Source organism: Salvelinus namaycush, chromosome 34 (assembly GCF_016432855.1).
Source record: "Salvelinus namaycush isolate Seneca chromosome 34, SaNama_1.0, whole genome shotgun sequence".
In the NCBI taxonomy this organism is placed as follows: Eukaryota; Metazoa; Chordata; class Actinopteri; order Salmoniformes; family Salmonidae; genus Salvelinus; species Salvelinus namaycush.
Window position 1 is genome coordinate 21,176,152 of NC_052340.1, and position 21,099 is coordinate 21,197,250.

Consider the following 21,099-nt stretch of genomic DNA (forward strand, 5'->3'; position numbering starts at 1 on the left):
TGAATACAGTGGAGGTAAACCTAGGCATTGAGAGACGATGAGAGAGGTTTTGTCTATAGAGACATCGCTTAGACCAGGTGAGGTCACCGCATGTGTGGGAGGTGAAACAAACGGGCTAGCTAAGGCATATTAAGCAGGGCTGGAGTCTCTACAGTGAAGTTAGACAATAATCAGTAACCAAAACAGCAATGGACAAGACATAATGACATTAGGGAGAGGCATGCGTAGCCGATCGATCATAGGGACCAGTGAGAGGCTAGGCGAGCTGGAGACACGGCGATTCAGACAGCTAGCGGGCCGGGGCTAGCAGGCTAGCAGAAGGGCCTTAGGGGGGACGTCGCGACGGAAGAAGTCTGTTGTTGTAGCCCCCTCGGACGGTTACGTCGGCAGACCAGTCGTGTTGGATTGGCAGGGCTCCGTGTAGGCAGTGAAAGGTTCCAGGCCAATTGGCAAAATAGGTATTGTAGCCCAAGAAATTGGCTGATGGACCTCTAACACAGGTTAGGGTTAGGAGGTTAGGGTTAGGAGGTTATGGTTAGGAGGTTAGGGGTAGGAGGTTAGGATTAGGAGTTTATGGTTAGGAGGTTAGGGGTAGGAGGTTAGGGTTAGGAGGTTAGGATTAGGAGGTTATGGTTAGGAGGTTAGGGGTAGGAGGTTATGGTTCAGAGGTTATGGTTCGGAGGTTAGGGTTAGGAGGTTAGGGGTAGGAGATTATGGTTCGGAGGTTATGGTTCGGAGGTTAGGTTTAGGAGGTTAGGTTTAGGAGGTTAGGGGTAGGAGGTTATGGTTCAGAGGTTATGGTTCGGAGGTTAGGTTTAGGAGGTTAGGGGTAGGAGGTTATGGTTCAGAGGTTATGGTTCAGAGGTTATGGTTCGGAGGTTAGGGGTAGGAGGTTATGGTTCAGAGGTTATGGTTCGGAGGTTAGGTTTAGGAGGTTAGGGGTAGGAGGTTATGGTTCAGAGGTTATGGTTCGGAGGTTAGGGTTAGGAGGTTAGGGGTAGGAGGTTATTGTTAGGAGGTTATGGTTCGGAGGTTAGGGTTAGGAGGTTAGGGGTAGGAGGTTATGGTTCAGAGGTTATGGTTCGGAGGTTAGGTTTAGGAGGTTAGGGGTAGGAGGTTATGGTTCAGAGGTTATGGTTCGGAGGTTAGGGTTAGGAGGTTAGGGGTAGGAGGTTATTGTTAGGAGGTTATGGTTCGGAGGTTAGGGTTAGGAGGTTAGGGGTAAGAGGTTATTGTTAGGAGGTTAGGGGTAGGAGGTTAGAGTTAGGAGGTTAGGATTATGAGGTTATGGTTAGGAGGTTAGGGGTAGGAGGTTAGGATTAGGAGGTTATGGTTCGGAGGTTAGGGTTAGGAGTTTAGGGGTAGGAGGTTAGGGTTTGAAGGTTAGGGTCAGGAGGTTAGGGTTAGGTGGTTAGGGTTAGGGGGTTAACCCCTTAAACTAGTGGTTTAGGGAGTAGAGCAGAATAATTATTTATATCTCTGCAGATGAACTAATAAAGTTATTCTCTTCTGTATTCTCTTCTGTTTCAGTTATATTGTATTTGACTCTGTTCCAGTACCCTGGACTAAAAACGTTATATTCTATTCTACTCTGTTCCAGTACCCTGGACTGATAAAGTTATATTTAATTCTACTGTGTTCCAGTACCCTGACCTCCCTGACATCCTGACCCTTCACCCTTCCACTGGCGTCCTGACCCTGGCGCAGGAACTGGACCATGAGGTTACTTCCTCCCTTATCCTGGTCGTCCAGGCGACAGACTCCGCCCTGAACGGCAGCCAGCGGCGCTGGGGCTCGGTGACAGCGAGGGTGTTTGTGACAGACGAGAACGACAACTGTCCAGTGTTTAGCTCGCCTTCCGCGGTCAGTGTCATGGAGGACCAGCCTGTGGGCTTCGTGGTTCTCTACGTTGTGGCGCGAGATGCCGACCAGGGGGAGAACAGACGGGTCAGCTACTTCATCGAGACTGGCAACGCTGGAGGGACATTCAGCCTCAACCCTAATACTGGTGGGTCATTTAAACAACTCCTAGTGTAATGGAAGTGGTTTGGTGAACCACGCTCACAGAAAGGTAACCTAGTCTGAGACCTGAAGACTTTTGTCAGCTCCCCAAGCTAATGCCTAGGCTTTAGCTCAGTTGGATAACACAGCCTTGTGGCATGCACTGGACGAGTTCACACCCAGTCGGTAACACTGGCATACAGTATTGTTTTCTCACGAGAGCAATCATGTAGTTGCCAGCTGTACTGTAAACACATGGTGTGATGTCAGAAGGCTATTGGTACCATATTACTAGCTTGCATGTGGTTTGGTCTGTGAGAGAGTCTCATAAGGTTCAACCTATAATCAGGCCCCAGCACAGTTAAAACAGTATAAACAGGGAAGTGTGAAGAGATGTCGTGTGAGAGACGAATCAGAGTTAACGAAGTTACCCCAGTACATTGCGTATGCCTGCCTACCTGAGCGCTAAACCCTACCACCACCGACACTGCTGCAGCTGTAACAACCACCACCGCTGTAAGTAACGATCCAGCTATCTGGCTGCAGTTTAACAACTTTTTCCATAGCAGAAGGCCGCAGCAAGTGTGGCTGGCAGTGAACACACACTGCTAGACACGCAACAGGCAGGGCTGCCGTGCAGCACTGAGATTACACACACACACACACACACACACACAAACACACACACACCAGGCCTGCAATGCATCGCTGAGATTAGGGCTTCCCTCTCCTTCTCGTTACCTGGCCCTGGGAGCAGAGGAAAGAGAGGGCACAGCACTGACTCCATTTCAATTTCATGCTTTAATGAGCCACAACCGTCAACGAGAGAGTGAGGCGGGAGGGGAAGGAGGGACGAGGGGGGTTGTGTTGGTTCTGTTTTAAGTTTTTGGGTTTGTTGTTTTCTCTCTGTATCTCCGTGCTCTCTGAGATAACTTGCCCCAGAGCCTTTAGTATGGTCAGAGTTAGTGGCTGGAATAGTTTCAGCCACTGTGACTCCTCAGTGATCCCGTCCTAAGCCTGGTCACTAATAACACATGGGTAGAGAGAGAGAGCGAGAGAGCGAGAGAGAGAGCGAGAGAGCGAGAGAGCGAGAGAGAGCGAGAGAGAGAGAGCGAGAGAGAGAGAGAGATGGAAAACATATTTTGGATGTTTCCAATTCCAGTCTCTTTGGTTTACGTAGTGTTTTACTGTGTATGTATGGTTGTATTAGAGTAGAGCAGTCACAGTTCTGAAGACTGGGGTGAACTAAGGTAAAGATGTTTCCTTGCTCTCACATGTTTCTTCTCATGTTAGACATTCTATTCGTTTCGTCTATTAATAGGATTAGTCTAGGGAACAGTGTCTTCTTACACAAATTGATAAAAATGTAAAACTTTCAGGGGCAAATTCTCAGACCTAGATTAAGCCAAATTGACTGGGATTAATCTGGGTCAAAGGGAAACTCGACACACATAGTTTTATGATTTAATATTTCCATTGAGCCCAGAGGAGGGGGATAGAGTTAGGAGACACCCATCCTCCACCCAGAAGGATCCAAGGTTACCATGATCTGTAGTAGGCTTCTCCTACACAGCTCCCTGTTGTGCTGGTGCTAATGGGAACATAACCAAAACAGAATGTGTAGAGATGGGACCATTTCTCCTGTCATCGTAGACCCTGGCCTGGGCCGGTGGACAGGATAGGACAGGAGCAGACCAGGTGGTCAGAGGATTAACTCATGCCATTAACTGTCATTATACTGACTAATTACCTGCATTGCTGGAACCAGTTCAAGATGGGCAAGGCACGAACGCATACACACACTCACACATGCACGCGCGCACACACACACACGCACGCGCACACGCACAGGCTCACGCACACACACACGCACACGCACACGCACACGCACACGCACACGCACACGCACACACACACACACACACACACACACACACACACACACACACATATATACTGGAACCAGATCAAGATGGCCGCCCTCTCTCTGTGACACACCTGATAGATCTTGACAGCTTCCTGTTTCTATCGCCTCAGCCGACCAGGGGATTCCTTGGTTCCTGATTGGTGGGGCACTGGGGGAGGGGTGGAGCCAGGGTCAACGCATGTCTCACACACCACAACAAAGCCCAGAAGACCAAACGGCAAATAGTGTGCGTGTGTGTGGGTGTTATCAAAGTCTCAAAAGAGGGACTGAGTCACACACACAAACACACACACACATGCAGTTCTAATCGCTCCTTTAATGGTTCCCAGCAGTCTGAGGTTGGGGTTCTTTGGTGTTTTGTTTCTGCCTTTCATGGGAATAGATCCACACACACAGATGACAGGGTGGACAGGGTGGGTGGGTGTGTGTAAGTGAAGCTCTTGACAAGGAGCAGCGCTTAGCCTCCGACGGAGAGGGAGGAATGACTGGTGAAAGATGAAGCTACCAGAGAAGTGAAGCTAGCAGTGAAAGCTGAAGCTAGCAGAGTTGTGAAGCTAGCAGAGTTTTGGAGCTAGCAGTGAAAGTTGAAGCTAGCAGATTGTTGGAGCTAGCAGTGAAAGCTGAAGCTAGCAGAGTTGTGAAGCTAGCAGAGTGTTGGAGCTAGCAGCGAAAGTTGAAGCTAGCAGAGTTGTGAAGCTAGCAGGGTGTTGGAGCTAGCAGTGAAAGTTGAAGCTAGCAGAATGTTGGAGCTAGCAGTGAAAGTTGACGCTAGTGGAGTGTTGGAGCTAGCAGTGAAAGTTGACGCTAGTGGAGTGTTGGAGCTAGCAGTGAAAGTTGAAGCTAGCAGAGTGTTGGAGCTAGCAGTGAAAGTTGAAGCTAGCAGAGTGTTGGAGCTAGCAGTGAAAGTTGAAGCTAGCAGAGTTGTGAAGCTAGCAGGGTGTTGGAGCTAGCAGTGAAAGTTGACGCTAGTGGAGTGTTGGAGCTAGCAGTGAAAGTTGACGCTAGTGGAGTGTTGGAGCTAGCAGTGAAAGTTGACGCTAGTGGAGTGTTAAAGCTATCAGTAGAAGTTGGAGCTAGCAGAGTTGTGCTGGACTAGAGAGCACAGGGACCTTTCACAGCGTCATTTCACTGCACAATAGGTAGGGAGGGACCAGCTGAGTCTGCGTCCCAATAGCACCCTGCATCCCAACTAAGTTCACTACTTTTGACCAGGGTCCATAAGGACCTCTTCACTCCCTAGGCTCTCTCTCCATCCTTTAATATGTATCATCTCCTCTCCTCCACCCCAGGCTCCCTCTCTAACTCCTCTCCTCCACCCCAGGCTCCCTCTCTAACCCCTCTCCTCCACCCCAAGCTCCCTCTCTAACTCCTCTCCTCCACCCCAGGCTCCCTCTCTAACTCCTCTCCTCCACCCCAGGCTTCGTCTCTTACCCCTCTCCTCTCCTCCACCCCAGGCTCCCTCTCTAACTCCTCTCCTCCACCCCAGGCTCCCTCTCTAACTCCTCTCCTCCACCCCAAGCTTCCCTCTCTAACCCCTCTCCTCTCCTCCACCCCCAGGCTCCCTCTCTAACTCCTCTCCTCTCCTCCACCCCAGGCTCCCTCTCTAACTCCTCTCCTCCACCCCAGGCTCCCTCTCTTACCCCTCTCCTCTCCTCCACCCCAGACTCCCTCTCTAACTCCTCTCCTCCACCCCAGGCTTCGTCTCTTACCCCTCTCCTCTCCTCCACCCCAGGCTCCCTCTCTAACTCCTCTCCTCCACCCCAGGCTCCCTCTCTAACTCCTCTCCTCCACCCCAAGCTTCCCTCTCTAACCCCTCTCCTCTCCTCCACCCCAGGCTCCCTCTCTTACCCCTCTCCTCTCCTCCACCCCCAGGCTCCCTCTCTAACTCCTCTCCTCCACCCCAGGCTCCCTCTCTAACTCCTCTCCTCCACCCCAGGCTCCCTCTCTTACCCCTCTCCTCTCCTCCACCCCAGACTCCCTCTCTAACTCCTCTCCTCCACCCCAGGCTTCGTCTCTTACCCCTCTCCTCTCCTCCACCCCAGGCTCCCTCTCTAACTCCTCTCCTCCACCCCAGGCTTCGTCTCTTTACCCCTCTCCTCTCCTCCACCCCAGGCTACCTCTCTAAATCCTCTCCTCCACCCCAGGCTCCCTCTCTAACTCCTCTCCTCTCCTCCACCCCAGGCTCTGTCTCTTACCCCTCTCCTCTCCTCCACCCCAGGCTCCCTCTCTAACTCCTCTCCTCCACCCCAGGCTCCCTCTCTAACTCCTCTCCTCTCCTCCACCCCAGGCTCTGTCTCTTACCCCTCTCCTCTCCTCCACCCCAGGCTCCCTCTCTAACTCCTCTCCTCCACCCCAGGCTCCCTCTCTAACTCCTCTCCTCCACCCCAGGCTCCCTCTCTAACTCCTCTCCTCCACCCCAGGCTCCCTCTCTAACTCCTCTCCTCTCCTCCACCCCAGGCTCTGTCTCTTACCCCTCTCCTCTCCTCCACCCCAGGCTCCCTCTCTAACTCCTCTCCTCTCCTCCACTCCAGGCTCCCTCTCTAACCCCTCTCTTCTCCTCCACCCCAGGCTCCCTCTCTAACTCCTCTCCTCCACTCCAGGCTCCCTCTCTAACTCCTCTCCTCTCCTCCACCCCAGGCTCCCTCTCTAACTCCTCTCCTCCACTCCAGGCTCCCTCTCTAACTCCTCTCCTCTCCTCCACCCCAGGCTCCCTCTCTAACTCATCTCCTCTCCTCCACCCCAGGCTCCCTCTCTAACTCCTCTCCTCTCCTCCACTCCAGGCTCCCTCTCTAACCCCTCTCTTCTCCTCCACCCCAGGCTCCCTCTCTAACTCCTCTCCTCTCCTCCACCCCATGCTCCCTCTCTAACTCCTCTCCTCCACTCCAGGCTCCCTCTCTAACTCATCTCCTCTCCTCCACCCCAGGCTCCGTCTCTTACCCCTCTCCTCTACTTTTTCAGGTTCTTTGTCTATCCTGAAGCCTATCGACCGGGAGGAGCAGGTCCTGTTCAACCTGACCATCGTAGCCCAGGACCACGGGGTACCAGCGCTCTCATCCAGCCAGCTGTTGTCTGTCCAGGTCATCGATGTGAACGACCAGGTGCCCTGGTTCCAAGAGAACCAGTACCAAGCCCAGATTACAGAGAACCAGCCTGCAGGAACCACTGTTCTGGTGGTGTCGGCCTCCGACCTGGACCAAGGTGAGAGATGCTAGGCTTGAGCTCAGTGGGCAAACACAGGAGATTCAGTCTTTACATACATAGTATACAGCACTGACAAGCACATGACTGTAATGCCCTCATCATATACTATATGTTATGGTGGCTTTCTTTATGACATAGTAATATACAAAGTACACATGATGACACACAGTTCTTCTACATATTTGCTGTACTGTTTCTTAAAAAAAATAGAACTCAGTGTCAGCCAGCAGAGCCTCTTGTTCTAAGTGTTGATCCTCCATGTGTTCAACGCATGTTCACATCATCAGCATCGCCAGTAACAGTTGGTTTTAATTGAAGACCGTGCTGGGGGATGGTGAGTGTGTGTGTGTATGTATCTGTGTGTGTGTCCGTGAGGGTGTGTGTGTGTTCACATTCCCCTGGAGTTAGTCAAGAGCACATAACCCAGAAGGATTATAAAGTTTCTCTCCAGGGTGATTAGTGGGGTAAGGTGATGGTGCCAGAGTCTTTCACTGTTAGCACGCTATCACACACACACAACACACACACACACAATCTCCCAGCCTCCGCCCGCCCCGTGCAGCCCAGCCATCCGCTTACACAGCAAAACCAACTACAAACAAATACAAACAGGAATGCTGCTGTGTTTGCTCTTTTTGGTGAGAAAAAATATTGTGTTTTTTTTCGCAAACAGAGGGTTCAACGTTACACAACAGAGGGTTCAAAGTATAACATGACTGAATGGAATAGGACTCTGCCGGCCCAGCACCCTATGAAAGTGATGTCCATTTGACTTACACAGCCGGCTCCAATCCTTCTCCCTACCACTTCCCCTTGGCCCTAACCCTTTGATGTTTTCAAACTCTATCTGTAAGATGGAAGCAATATTGTGGAAGCTCCACCACTGCTACGGTGGTTATACCTACCCAGACCCTTCAAATCTTCAGAACATTGAAGGGTAAGGGCCAAGGGGGTGGTGTAGGCTGCTGACAGATAGGATTCGGGTTTGACTTCATATGCTCCTTCTCTCTCTTTCTTTTTCTTTCTGTCTCTCTCTCTCTCCAGGTACCAATGGCCAGGTGACATATGGAGGCATCTCTGATGAGGGTTTCAGCATTCACCCAGCTACAGGTGTTATAACCACCACTAAAGCCCTGGACAGAGAGGCACAGGAACAATACACACTGACAGGTAACTGGCTCTGACCATAACATTTTACTCTGACCCCTGACCCTTAACCCGTAACCCCTCAGCCTAACTCCTGGCCCTAACCCTGATCCTTAACCCTGACCCTTATCCTAATCCTAACCACTAAAGCCCTGGACAGAGAGGCCCCACAACTGTACACTCTGACAGTTAACTGGCCCTTTATATGAGTAACTCACAACATTCCAAACTGGCCATGTTTTTATAGTTCTGATTTTATGGGATACATGAGTGGTACAATGGCCATGTTGGTGTTATTTTCTCTGTTTGTCTTAAATCTCTGTAAGAAACACAATATGGTTTAGTTAATAAATACATAACAAACACTTTTAGACTGCTGAAGCCTTGTTTAATTCCTAATCTCCCCTTTTGTCCAGTGTATGCCCGAGACGGTGGCGTGCCTCCTAACTTTGCCCGGGCGTCAGTGAGGATCCGGATGTTGGATGAGAATGACAACGCCCCAACGTTCAGTAGACTGTACTACAGCCTGGAGGTGCCTGAGAACATGGAGGCTGTTGAGCTGTTCACCCTCAGAGCTACGGACCTGGACACTGGGGACAGCGGAGAGATGACCTACAAGATCACAGGTAAGATCCAACTATTTGTAGATCACAGGAATCCAATTGAATTCATAATTTACTGATCCATTGATCGCAATTGTGAGATTTACCTTTCATATTCTGTATCTCTTTCTCGCCTCCTCCTCGCTTCCTTTTCCCTCTTCTGTTTCTCCCACTTTCTTGCCTCCTCCTTGCTTCCTTTTTCCTCTTCTGTTTCTCCCACTTTCTTGCCTCCTCCTCGCTTCCTTTTTCCTCTTCTGTTTCTCCCACTTTCTCGCCTCCTCCTCGCTTCCTTTTTCCTCTTCTGTTTCTCCCACTTTCTCCCTCCCTCCTCTAGCAGGCGACCCATCAGGAGACTTCCGTGTGGACAGGAAGTCAGGTGTTCTCTCCACCTCCAGACCTCTGGACAGGGAACGTAGGGCCAGGTACAGTCTGACAGTGACAGCCCTTGACGGGGGCTCTCCGGCCCTGAGCAGCATGGCCACAGTAGAGGTCACTCTCCTGGACGACAACGACCACAGCCCCCAGTTCACCAGCCCCAGCTACACCGCTGACCTCCCTGAGGATGCTCCCATTGGCTCCCTGGTGCTGGAGGTCTCTGCTACTGACCTGGACCAAGGGTCTAACAGCCAGGTACACAGACTGAACTCATAGGCTGCGTCCCAAATGGCACCCTAGTCCCTACATAGTGTACTACTTTTGATTAGAGCCCTATGACTCCTGAGCCCCCTTAAGGTTTGCCAAATGTAGCATAACACTTTTGCCACCCTTTATGACATTTTGCTAACAAAAGGAAGCCATCTATCTAGACCTTCAAAGGGTTAATGAAGGCTTCATTAAGCATTAAAAGTGATGTTACTTTTTGTAATCTAATCTAATCTACTGTGATCTGTTCTAATCCCAGGTGCTGTACTTCCTGTTGCGCGGTTCCCAGGGCATGTTCATCATCGACCAGCACACGGGACATGTCATCACCGCCGCTCCGCTCGACCGGGAACGAACCGCGTCGTACAATTTCGATGTCTGCGCCACAGACTCGTCCCCCGCCAGCCCACGCAACTCCACCGCCACGGTCAACGTGTATGTACAGGACGTGAACGACAACGCTCCATTCTTCATCCAGGACCCCCTGGTTATCAACATCTCTGCCTCCAGGTAGGTAGCCTAGAGGTTAGCGAAGCAGGACAACAACAGGAAGTTGTCAGTTCGAATCCCATGTCCGACAGGGAAGAATCTGGGCTGGAGTGGGCTTGCATCCGGAGGGTTTATCTGTACTGTTTTGTCTTTCACATGTCTTCTTTGTTGCGTGCCATCACCTGCTGTTGTGTGTCTTAGATGCCATCCCCTACTGTTGTGCCCAAGTGTTAGTTGGACTTGAATGTACAGGATTTGAAAAATTACAATAAAATTCTTCTTCTTCTTCTTCTTCTCCAGTGTCTCCTCCCACCGCGTCCTGGCCACCATGCGGGCGGAGGACCGTGACTTTGGGGCCAATGGCTCAGTGTTCTACCGCTTCGCCAGCCCTGTCCGGGGCTTCACCATTAACTCTCTGACTGGGGACATCCAGGTGTTGTTTCATTATTCATCAGGGTATTTAAATAACCCCTGCAAGGGATGGCTTGCTTAGGGAGACTTCAGACAAAAATACTTTAATTTAATCAATCATTCATTCATTCATCCCAGGCTACAGAGAAGCTGCAGGGACTGACCCAGGGCCAGAGGACTCTGATTGTAGAGGCTATGGACCAGGGCAGCCCAGCCCAGTCCTCTCTAGGGGTGGTGGTCATCTACATCAGAGAACAGACCTACAGGGGGATCCGCTTCTCACGCCACGCTAGAGACGTCAGTCTGCAGGAGAACGCTGCCAAAGGTAGGAACAGGCAATGTTTATTTGATTCAGAGTGTGATACTAAGGTGTATCTGTTTTGTTGTGAGACTGAGGTGTGTATAATGTAATTAATCAGTGTGAGACTGAGGTGTGTATACTGTAATTAATCAGTGTGAGCCTGAGGTGTATATAATGTAATTCATCAGTGTGAGACTGAGGTGTGTATACTGTAATTAATCAGTGTGATAGTGAGGTGTGTATAATGTAATTAATCAGTGTGATAGTGAGGTGTGTATAATGTAATTAATCAGTGTGATAGTGAGGTGTGTATAATGTAATTAATCAGTGTGATAGTGAGGTGTGTGTGTTTAGAACGCAGTGTGATAGTGAGGTGTGTGTGTTTAGAACACAGTGCAATAGTGAGGTGTGTGTGTTTAGAACACAGTGTAATAGTGAGGTGTGTGTGTTTAGAACGCAGTGTGATAGTGAGGTGTGTGTGTTTAGAACACAGTGCAATCGTGAGGTGTGTGTGTTTAGAACACAGTGTAATAGTGAGGTGTGTGTGTTTAGAACGCAGTGTGATAGTGAGGTGTGTGTGTTTAGAACACAGTGTAATAGTGAGGTGTGTGTGTTTAGAACGCAGTGTGATAGTGAGGTGTGTGTGTTTAGAACACAGTGTAATAGTGAGGTGTGTGTGTTTAGAACGCATTGTGATAGTGAGGTGTGTGTGTTTAGAACGCAGTGTGATAGTGAGGTGTGTGTGTTTAGAACACAGTGTAATAGTGAGCTGTGTGTGTTTAGAACACAGTGTGATAGTGAGGTGTGTGTGTTTAGAACACAGTGTAATAGTGAGGTGCGTGGGTTTAGAACAGTGTGATAGTGAGGTGTGTGTGTTTAGAACACAGTGTAATAGTGAGCTGTGTGTGTTTAGAACACAGTGTGATAGTGAGCTGTGTGTGTTTAGAACACAGTGTAATAGTGAGCTGTGTGTGTTTAGAACACAGTGTAATAGTGAGCTGTGTGTGTTTAGAACACAGTGTAATAGTGAGGTGCGTGGGTTTAGAACAGTGTGATAGTGAGGTGCGTGGGTTTAGAACAGTGTGATAGTGAGATGTGTGTGTTTAGAACACAGTGTGATAGTGAGGTGTGTGTGTTTAGAACACAGTGTGATAGTGAGGTGTGTGTGTTTAGAACACAGTGTAATAGTGAGCTGTGTGTGTTTAGAACACAGTGTAATAGTGAGCTGTGTGTGTTTAGAACACAGTGTAATAGTGAGCTGTGTGTGTTTAGAACACAGTGTGATAGTGAGCTGTGTGTGTTTAGAACACAGTGTGATAGTGAGCTGTGTGTTTTTAGAACACAGTGTGATAGTGAGGTGTGTGTTGTCCTCCTCCAGGTACCGCTGTGGTGCAGACTCAGGCCCAGTACCCTGATGGATCCCGTAGTGGGATCAGTTACACCATCTTCAGCGGCAACACCCTACACTCCTTTGGAATCAGCTCCTCCACTGGTAAGCTGCTGGGGTGGGATATTATATAAAACCCATTTTGACAAAAAGTGTGTAAACACATTTTTGTGATTCACCGCATGAAAAAGGTGTGTTTACACTCCACTACATCCTTGATGAATATCATAAGGAATAGGAGAAGGATGAACATCCATTGCCCAATTGGTTCTCAGCCCCTAGTTATTGTTCTAACCAGGTGAGATCTGTCCTAGTTATTGTTCTAACCAGGTGAGATATGTTCTTATTATTGTTCTAACCAGGTGAGATATGTCCTTGTTATTGTTCTAACCAGGTGAGATATGTCCTTGTTATTGTTCTAACCAGGTGAGATCTGGGTACAGAGCTCCATGGGGCTGGACTATGAGGAGTCCCCTAGACTCCGCCTAGTGGTGAAGGCTGAAACTGCATCCTCCAGTTCTTTCATGGCGGTCAACCTGATCCTGCAGGACGTCAATGACAACCTGCCGCGCTTCCAGCTTCAGAACTATGTAGCCTACATACGAGAGGCACAGGGATATCATTTTCCTATAATACAGGTAGGTACACTAACGAGCATGCATACACTCATGCATGCACACACACACACACACACACACACACACACACACACACACACACACACACACACACACACACACACACACACACACACACACACACCTGTATTATTATTATTAGTATTATTTCTGTACAGCACTTTGGGATATCAGCTGATGTACGAAGGGCTATATAAATTTGATTTGATATTATGCTTGGCTGTAGAAGGAGTGTTAGGTTGTGGCCTAGAAGATGCTCTGCTCAGACAGTAGAGAAGACCTGGAAAGTGTCAGTGCTGCTGTGGTAGTTCTGAGAGGTGACAGTCTGTTCCTGTCCCTATAATGCAGTGTGTTTCCAACGTCCCTGTTGAGTATATATACTATGCTGTATGAAGCCACGGCCATATAGAACCCTTTTATAAACTCTCGTTCAACTGTTCCAAGTCCAATATTCATTACCAGGTCCTGTTACTGTTCCACAGCTGTTGTAAATCTGTTCTTTGTTTTGATTGATTTCCTCTCTAACCTCTGATCATGTGACTTCCTGTCTGTCCCCAGGTGTTGGCAGATTATTATTATTTTTGATATTTTTTTGTATTGCTTTCAAAAACAAAACAACATTCAAAACATTGAACAGCAAGGGAAGGCTGAACAACAGCCAATGACAGAAAAATCTGTTTCCTACACGTTAAAACAGATTGGAAATGGCTAACCATAAACACAAGCACACTTTGCTTTTAAGACAAAAGAAAACCAGTGATATCAGAAGACTGCTTTTTTTGTTTTGATTTTCTTTCTGACCTCTGACCTCGGTCATGTGATTTCCTGTCTGTCCCATGCAGGTGGTGGCTGATGACCTAGACCAGGGCCAGAATGGTCAGGTGACCTACAGCCTGAGGTCGTCGTCTCTCAGCGGCCTGTTCAAGATCGACTCGCTGACCGGAAGCATCACCACCGCCGCTATCATGGACCGAGAGATCTGGACACAAACCAAGTGAGTGGCAGGGCCTTGGGATGTGGTTGTGAGAGTGTGTGAGTGTATGTGTATGTGTGTGTGTGTGTGTGTTTGTTCACAATCGGCCTGACATGTAGTTTCCCTCAGTGGGCTAACCTTTGTTTTCAGTCTATAAATACTCTCCCTGTTTCTGTACTCTTGGAATCTACATTTCTGTCATGCTCTGGGATACAACAGGTTCTGATATAAGACAGCAGGAGATGAAAGGTTATGAAACCTGAAACATAAAAGATAAGAACTAAACTCCAACTGACAGTTTATTTTTTCATTTCCATGGCATCAGGCTGGTTGTTACGGCGACGGACCGGGGCACACCCCGATTGGCCGGCTCGGCGACCCTCACGGTGATCATCGTGGACCTCAATGACAACAGTCCTACAATCCCTCTGCCGCGTGAGATCAGAGTACCAGAGAGTAAGTCAATGACCCACAGGTCTCAACTGCAGACCCGGGTTCAAATATTATTTTAATTAATTTTAAATACTTTAGCTGGGCTTCGTAAAAGTGCAAACCCCCCCATCAGACACTTCAGGCAGGCTAAAGCAAACACTCAAAGTATTTGAATGATTTGAAATAGTATTTGAACCCAAGTGTGCTTAACTGACACCCTATTCACTATGTAGGGCACTACTTTTGACCAAGGGGTGTATATATCAAGAATCTCAGACATTTGAGACGCAGTCAATTTAACAGTGAACCTTTAGTCCAGAGATCTTATCCCTGATCCTTACTCCTTCTCTCTCTAGCAGCACTCAGCAGTTCTCAGTGATAAAACGGACCTTTTTATGAGTCGTTCTGAAGCCAAGTTCCCCTCTGTTCATATCCTGCCGTACATCTGAAGTCTACAGTTTCTTGCATAAAATATCCAATTCAGAAAAAAAAGAAATCAGAAGTCTGCAATATATTCCTAAAAAGCAACGTGATGTAATAGGATATGTTATGAGGTAGGAGCTAGTTCTACAGCTATAATGTTGTTCTCATATAACAATCTCACAAACCCTGTTTTCTCTCTCTCAATTCAATAAAAATTCAAGGTGCTTTATTGGCATGGGAAACATATGTTTACATTGCCAAAGCAAGTGAAATAGATAATAAACACAAGTGAAATAAACAATAAAAAAAATGTATCTCTCTCTCTCCGCAAGTAATCTCTCTCTCTCTCTCCTCCCTTCCATCTCCCTTATTTTCTCTCCCTCCGCTCTCCTCTCTCCCTCCAGACACTGTGGTTGGCTCGGTAATAACCCAGGTGACAGGAAATGACGTGGACTCAGGTCCCGCCCTGTCCTACACCCTCCACCTGGACCCGTCTTCCCAGGGCGTATTTGGGATCCACCGCTACGGGGGCGGGGTGTCTCTGACTGCCCCTCTGGACTATGAGGAGAAGACCTGGTACACGCTGACTGTCATGGCAACTGACTCCAAACACCAGACTGAAGCTAACCTCACCATACTGGTGGAGGATGTCAATGATAACGCTCCTACGTTCACACAGGATCTTTACCAGGTAGTCTATCCTCTAACCGGCCTCCACTAGCCTTTGGAAAATCTGCATTTATTTTGGCAGGCATTTGTATAAGGATGCCATAAGAGACGATGAGAACTTGATCAGATTTAGCTGTATTATTTTATGTACATGCAGATCAATAATGATGCCATGTGTGTGTATGTATCGATCTTCCTCATTTAGTTTACTAAGACAGATACCTGATACCATTAACCATTAACCTGCCTGTCCAACATGCCTCAATTATTCTGGGTACATCCCTGAATACACCCGGTCATGTTTGTGTTTTCCAGATGACTCTGGCAGAGCACTCCCCAGCTGGCAGTGCAGTTGTCACTGTGACAGCCACGGACCGCGACTCTGGGGAGAACGGCCGCGTCACCTACAGAGTGATGTCATCAACCCGGGACATCTTCTACATCGACCCCAGCAATGGTACCCTGTTCATCACCCAGCAGGCAGAGTTTAACTCTGAAAACCCTTCTATCCTGGTGGTAATAGAGTCCAGAGACATGGGAACACCAGCCCTCTCCTCCACCGCTACTGTACAGGTCCAGGTGACTGACGTCAACGACAACGCGCCCGTCTTCCACCAATCAGAGTACAGAGCCACGGTGTCAGAGGACGGCCTTCCAGGCGTCACCATCCTGACCCTGGAGGCGACCGACGGCGACGCGTCACGCGACAACTGCGGCTTCGACTTCACCATAGCCAGCGGAAACTCAGGCAATGCCTTCCAAATCGAGAGCAGCGTACGCTTCCTTGAAGGACGGGGCTTCCAGACGGTAGGCAGCGTGGTATTGACCGGTGAGGGGCTGGACTTCGAGGCAGTGTCCAGTTACAACCTGACCGTGGTCGTGTCGGACCGTGGAGTGCCCCAGAGGAGCTCGGCTGTCTCTGCGCTGATCAGTGTGACGGATACTAACGACAACCCTCCGGCGTTCAGCAGGGCAGAGTACAGGTAACTTGGTACTTTGTTGTTTGTTAGATGTCCTTAATTCCTCTTTACATGTGTTTGCACTGGGAAACAAAATGTTATGTTTTAAGGAAAAGCGATTGATAAAATCCTCTTGAACCCTGCAGTGTGGTGCTGAGTGAAGGAACAGCTGCAGGGACTGAAGTCCTCAGCCTGTCTGCAACAGACCCAGACTCCTCGGAAGTAGGGAAGGTGCAGTACCTGATCAGCTCTGGGGATGAGACGGGTATGTTCCAGGTAGACCGCTGGACCGGAGCCCTGAGGCTGCAGAGACCACTGGACAATGAGAGACAGGTACCATGGCACTTCCTGGCTTGGGATGTGCCCAAAATGGCACCCTATTTCCTATATAGTACACTACTTTTTTAAAGAGCCCTATGGGCCCTGGTCAAAACTAGTGCACTATATAGGAAATAGTTTGACATAGAAATAGATTGGATTAGTCGTTGGTTATCCACCTGTTTGTATATTCTGCTGCTGGCAATTAATTTCCCTTCTTTATCTCTCCATCTCACTATCTCTCTCTCTGCTGTCTCTCTCTCCCCTTCTCCCTCTCTTCCTCCTACTAGGCATTCCATGTAATCATTGTGCAGGCATCAGATGGACAGGGTCACTATGCACTGGCTCCAGTCACTGTGGAGGTGAAGGACATTAATGACAACAGACCTTACTTCCCTCTGCCTGTCCTCACCGCCAGCGTCAGAGAGAACCAGCCTCACAACACCCTTGTCACCATGCTGCACGCCATCGACCAGGACACGGGAGTCTTCGGACAGCTGAGATACTACATGTTGGACAAGACTGGAGAGGGGAAAGACGCCTTCCTGGTCAACCAGACATCAGGCGAGGTCCGGACTCGCTTCACCTTCGACTTTGAGAAAGTCAACTTGTTCAACTTTGTAGCTCTGGCCATGGATGCAGGGAACTACTCGGCCACGGTGACCGTCCAGGTGTACGTGACAGGGGAGGATGAGTACGACCCTGTGTTCTCCGACACAGAGTTCTCCTTCTTAGTTCCTGAGGGGTCGAAGGAGGGCCAGAGCATCGGTCAGGTGACAGCCAGAGACGAGGACGAGGGAGTGGACGGGATTGTTCTGTACTCCCTAGCTGACCCCTCGCCCTACTTCCAGGTCAATGCATCGACAGGCATGGTTTCCCTGAAGATGGACAGCCATGTCCGTCATCTGAGCAGGTCCAAGAGGGAGGTCCGTGTGATGAACCTTGACCTGAAGGCCCACAGCCCTCTGGAGACGTCCCGTGTGGCCACCGCTCGCCTCACCGTTGACGTAACACACACCTCCTTCGGCGTGGCATCGGACATGAACCTGCTGCTGGTCAGCGTGATCGCTGTGTCCCTGGGAGCCATCCTCATCCTCATCTTCATCGCCATGGCTCTGTTCTGTGTGAGACTGAGACGTCAGAGGAAAGAGCAGCAGAGTTGCTGCAGACCTCCAGCCTCTCCCGGCCATGGCACGATGCTGCACAAACTAGAGGAGACTAAAGTCACTGGCAACGACCGGAACGACCGCATCTACCACCAGGCCTTACCAGGGTACGCTTCCGACCAAACTGGGAGTGGTGTGGGAGGGCCATACCCCCGCGGGGGCTCCCTGGACCCATCCCACTCCAGCGGGCGTGGCTCAGCGGAGGCGGCGGAGGACGATGAGATCCGAATGATCAATGAGTACCCCCGTGTCTCCTCCATCTCTTCGTCCATGCAGGAACACATCTCAGCCCGCGGGCCAGACTCTGGTATCCAGCAGGACGCTGACCAGCTGTCTGACGTCTCCTGTGAGCCCAACATGGACTCCAACCAGTGGTTCAAGGCCAAGAAGCTGGCCAGTCTCAGTGGGACTCTGCTGGCTGGCCAGGTGCCTGTCTACAGGGAGGATGGAGGAGGTTATCTGGGGGTAGGGAGGGGGCTGAACATCTCCCACCCTAAAGACTATGCCTTTCCAGTGGATGGTAAACCCACTGTGGACGGCTCCCTCACAGCCATAGTGGCCAGTGACGAGGAGCTGAGGGGCAGTTATAACTGGGACTACCTGCTGAACTGGTGCCCACAGTTCCAGCCATTAGCAAACGTCTTCACGGAGATAGCGAGGTTAAAGGATGAGACGGCCCCTCCTAACCCTCGCAGACCGCTCCAGCACAAAGCCAAGGTGGACCCCAAACCCCCTCGCATTGACCCCCCGCCCCTAATCACCTCCATAGCCCACCCCGGGGCGAAGACAGTCCCCGTCAAGCCTGCTCCCGTTAAACCCTCTGTGGGGAGGTCCTCCTTCCCCCATCTGGCCTCCCTACGGAGGTCCCCCATCAGTCACGAGGGCTCCCCCTCCTCAGTAGCTATGTCCCCCAGCTTCTCCCCCTCCCTGTCCCCCCTAGCAGCCCGCTCCCCGGCCATCACACCTTTTGGCGTCACCCAGGGCCCCTCAGCCTCCATGATCAGCACCACTGAACACAGCTTGGAGCACAGTGAAGAGGCCGAGATGAGGATATAGACTATCGACTCACAGATGAGGATATAGACTCTATTGACTAACAGATGAGGATATAGACTCTGTAGACTGAGGAGGATATAGACTCTGTAGACTGAAATGAGGATATAGACTCTATCGACTCACAGATGAGGATATAGACTCTATCGACTCACAGATGAGGATATAGACTCTATTGACTCACAGATGAGGATATAGACTCTATCGACTCACAGATGAGGATATAGACTCTATCGACTCACAGATGAGGATATAGACTCTATCGACTCACAGATGAGGATATAGACTTTATTGACTAACAGATGAGGATATAGACTCTGTAGACTCTGTAGACTGAGATGAGGATATAGTCCCTGTAGACTCTGAGGTACTAGAGATTGGAGACTGATACTGAGTTATTGTTCCTCAAAAGACAGTGATGTCTCAATTGACACCCTATTTAGGTTGCAGGGTGGTACCCCTCCTAATGTGTAATGGTCACAGTATCTGGTGTCAATAGACTGTATCGTACAGTGTACCCTCCCTTCTGGCCAGAACACAGAGTGTGGTTAGCACTGTAGTTAAATAATGAAGTAACTCTCAAATGGACTCTGAAAGGTGGTAGCTGCATCAAAAACTAATGGGATGAATGTTGCCTTTTCCTCTTCCCTCAATCCAATCAGTGTCAAGAGAACAAAACTACACAGGATTTGCACATTCTGATGGGGAGCCATGATGTCAATATTCTGTAGAAGATATTTTTATACTGACTTTGGTTTCTGACTAGAAATGGCACTAATTCTGTGCCAGAAGGCTGTTATAGCCTCAGAATATATTTCCATATGTGTATATTTCTAGCTATGTAACAGTATGTGTGAACTGTATGTTGGTTCTATTTTATGTACTTAACCATTGTGTTCTTGGAACGAAAAAAAAGCTCTTTATTTCTATTAGTGTGATTGATTGGGGGATATGCTGTCATTTCTTGTAAATATTTATTACAGAGGAGCGAAAAAAGAGCTTGCCTTGCTGGAAGAACATGATACCAGTATCAATACAGTGTTTGGTCAAGAAGCTTTCAAAAATAATCTGGTGAAGTGTTGGATCCCTCTCATACTAATTCAGTGTGCCATATGTGTGTCTCCCAAATGGCACCTATTGCCTATATAGTGCACTACCTGGTCAAAAGTAGTGCACTATAAAGGGAATAGGGTTCCATTCAGGATGCAGACAGTCTTTTGAGTCTTGTTTGAAAGGATCAGTCACACATGTTCTCATGTCCTACACATGTTCCTTTGTTTCTTCCTCCAGTCTAGTTTAGGTGAACTTGACACCGATTGATCGTGTCCTTTTTTTCAGGTGTCTTTGCTGTGATTTTAATCACGAGGAGCCGTACAGGTCTACTTGGTATTCTAGTGGCATAGCAGACCCAGACAAGGGCAGAACCACTCAGACACAGACAGGGGAGGTCAGAAACATCACAGAGACCAGCTGCAATATAACTACAAAGTTGTCAGCAATAGAACAAGGGGAAAATACAACAAATGTCATGTATGTCAGCAGACAGGTCTAGTTGTTATTGTAGTGGCAGTCGAACCATCCAGACAGACAGGCGACAAAACAGCTGACATGAGGTTTGTGTAGGGGTTGTGTGTGACCTGTGAGGTTTGAATTCTCCCCAGAATTTTTTAACAAGGTGGTGCTGCTGAGTACGGTGGGGGATACCAAATAAAGTAAACCAATTTATTTTATTTTTTATATACATACTGTATATAGTGGCACAGCCAGTACACATTGTGGTGCGGTGCCCCGCTTACATTCTTCGTGGACAACCCTGAGGTTTGAGTAGGGGTTGTGTGTGTACCTCTTGAGATTTGAGTAGGGGTTGTGTGTGTACCTCTTGAGATTTGAGTAGGGGTTGTGTGTGTACCTCTTGAGGTTTGAATAGGGGTTGTGTGTGTACCTCTTGAGGTTTGAATAGGGGTTGTGTGTGTACCTCTTGAGGTTTGAGCAGGGGTTGTGTGTGTACCTCTTGAGTTTTGAGTAGGAGTTGTGAGTGTCCGTCTGACAGACTGTAGCTCACTAATCTCATCTCAGTACCGATGGGATTCTCTCCAGCATTCTGAACCAGGAGGAGCTCGTTGCAACAGATATTTTCATAATTTCTTTGCAGGGGACATTGTGTTGCACATAGCCAGATTAATCTCTGCAATACTGCTTTTCAAATCACATGCAGGACTGAGACCAGAGCACTAATTAAAATGCTGTCATTGCTTTTCAGTTTTCTCTTAGTTCCTTCTCTGAGCTACAGTATTTTAAGTTATCAGTATTGTTAATTAACAGTATTGTTAGTTTTCACTAATAGTTAGGTGTAACTAGCTA

The 21,099-nt window shown here is 48.9% G+C and overlaps 1 protein-coding gene across 1 annotated transcript in view; it reads left to right on the forward strand.

Annotated features, from left to right (window-relative positions):
• The window catches only part of LOC120028424 (protocadherin-16-like), a 185,015-nt gene extending 165,585 nt beyond the window's left edge, over nucleotides 1-19,430 (forward strand). Inside the window, exons 12-27 of the mRNA XM_038973645.1 lie at nucleotides 1,645-2,008; nucleotides 6,887-7,126; nucleotides 8,174-8,299; nucleotides 8,692-8,901; nucleotides 9,212-9,507; nucleotides 9,779-10,029; nucleotides 10,309-10,441; nucleotides 10,558-10,744; nucleotides 12,099-12,212; nucleotides 12,534-12,745; nucleotides 13,588-13,739; nucleotides 14,044-14,174; nucleotides 14,978-15,264; nucleotides 15,558-16,225; nucleotides 16,348-16,534; nucleotides 16,810-19,430. Coding sequence (XP_038829573.1) covers nucleotides 1,645-2,008; nucleotides 6,887-7,126; nucleotides 8,174-8,299; nucleotides 8,692-8,901; nucleotides 9,212-9,507; nucleotides 9,779-10,029; nucleotides 10,309-10,441; nucleotides 10,558-10,744; nucleotides 12,099-12,212; nucleotides 12,534-12,745; nucleotides 13,588-13,739; nucleotides 14,044-14,174; nucleotides 14,978-15,264; nucleotides 15,558-16,225; nucleotides 16,348-16,534; nucleotides 16,810-18,741 — 5,490 coding nt within the window. The 3' untranslated portion in view covers nucleotides 18,742-19,430. The remainder of the gene's footprint in view (nucleotides 1-1,644; nucleotides 2,009-6,886; nucleotides 7,127-8,173; nucleotides 8,300-8,691; nucleotides 8,902-9,211; nucleotides 9,508-9,778; nucleotides 10,030-10,308; nucleotides 10,442-10,557; nucleotides 10,745-12,098; nucleotides 12,213-12,533; nucleotides 12,746-13,587; nucleotides 13,740-14,043; nucleotides 14,175-14,977; nucleotides 15,265-15,557; nucleotides 16,226-16,347; nucleotides 16,535-16,809) is intronic.
• Nucleotides 19,431-21,099: the final 1,669 nt, after the last annotated feature.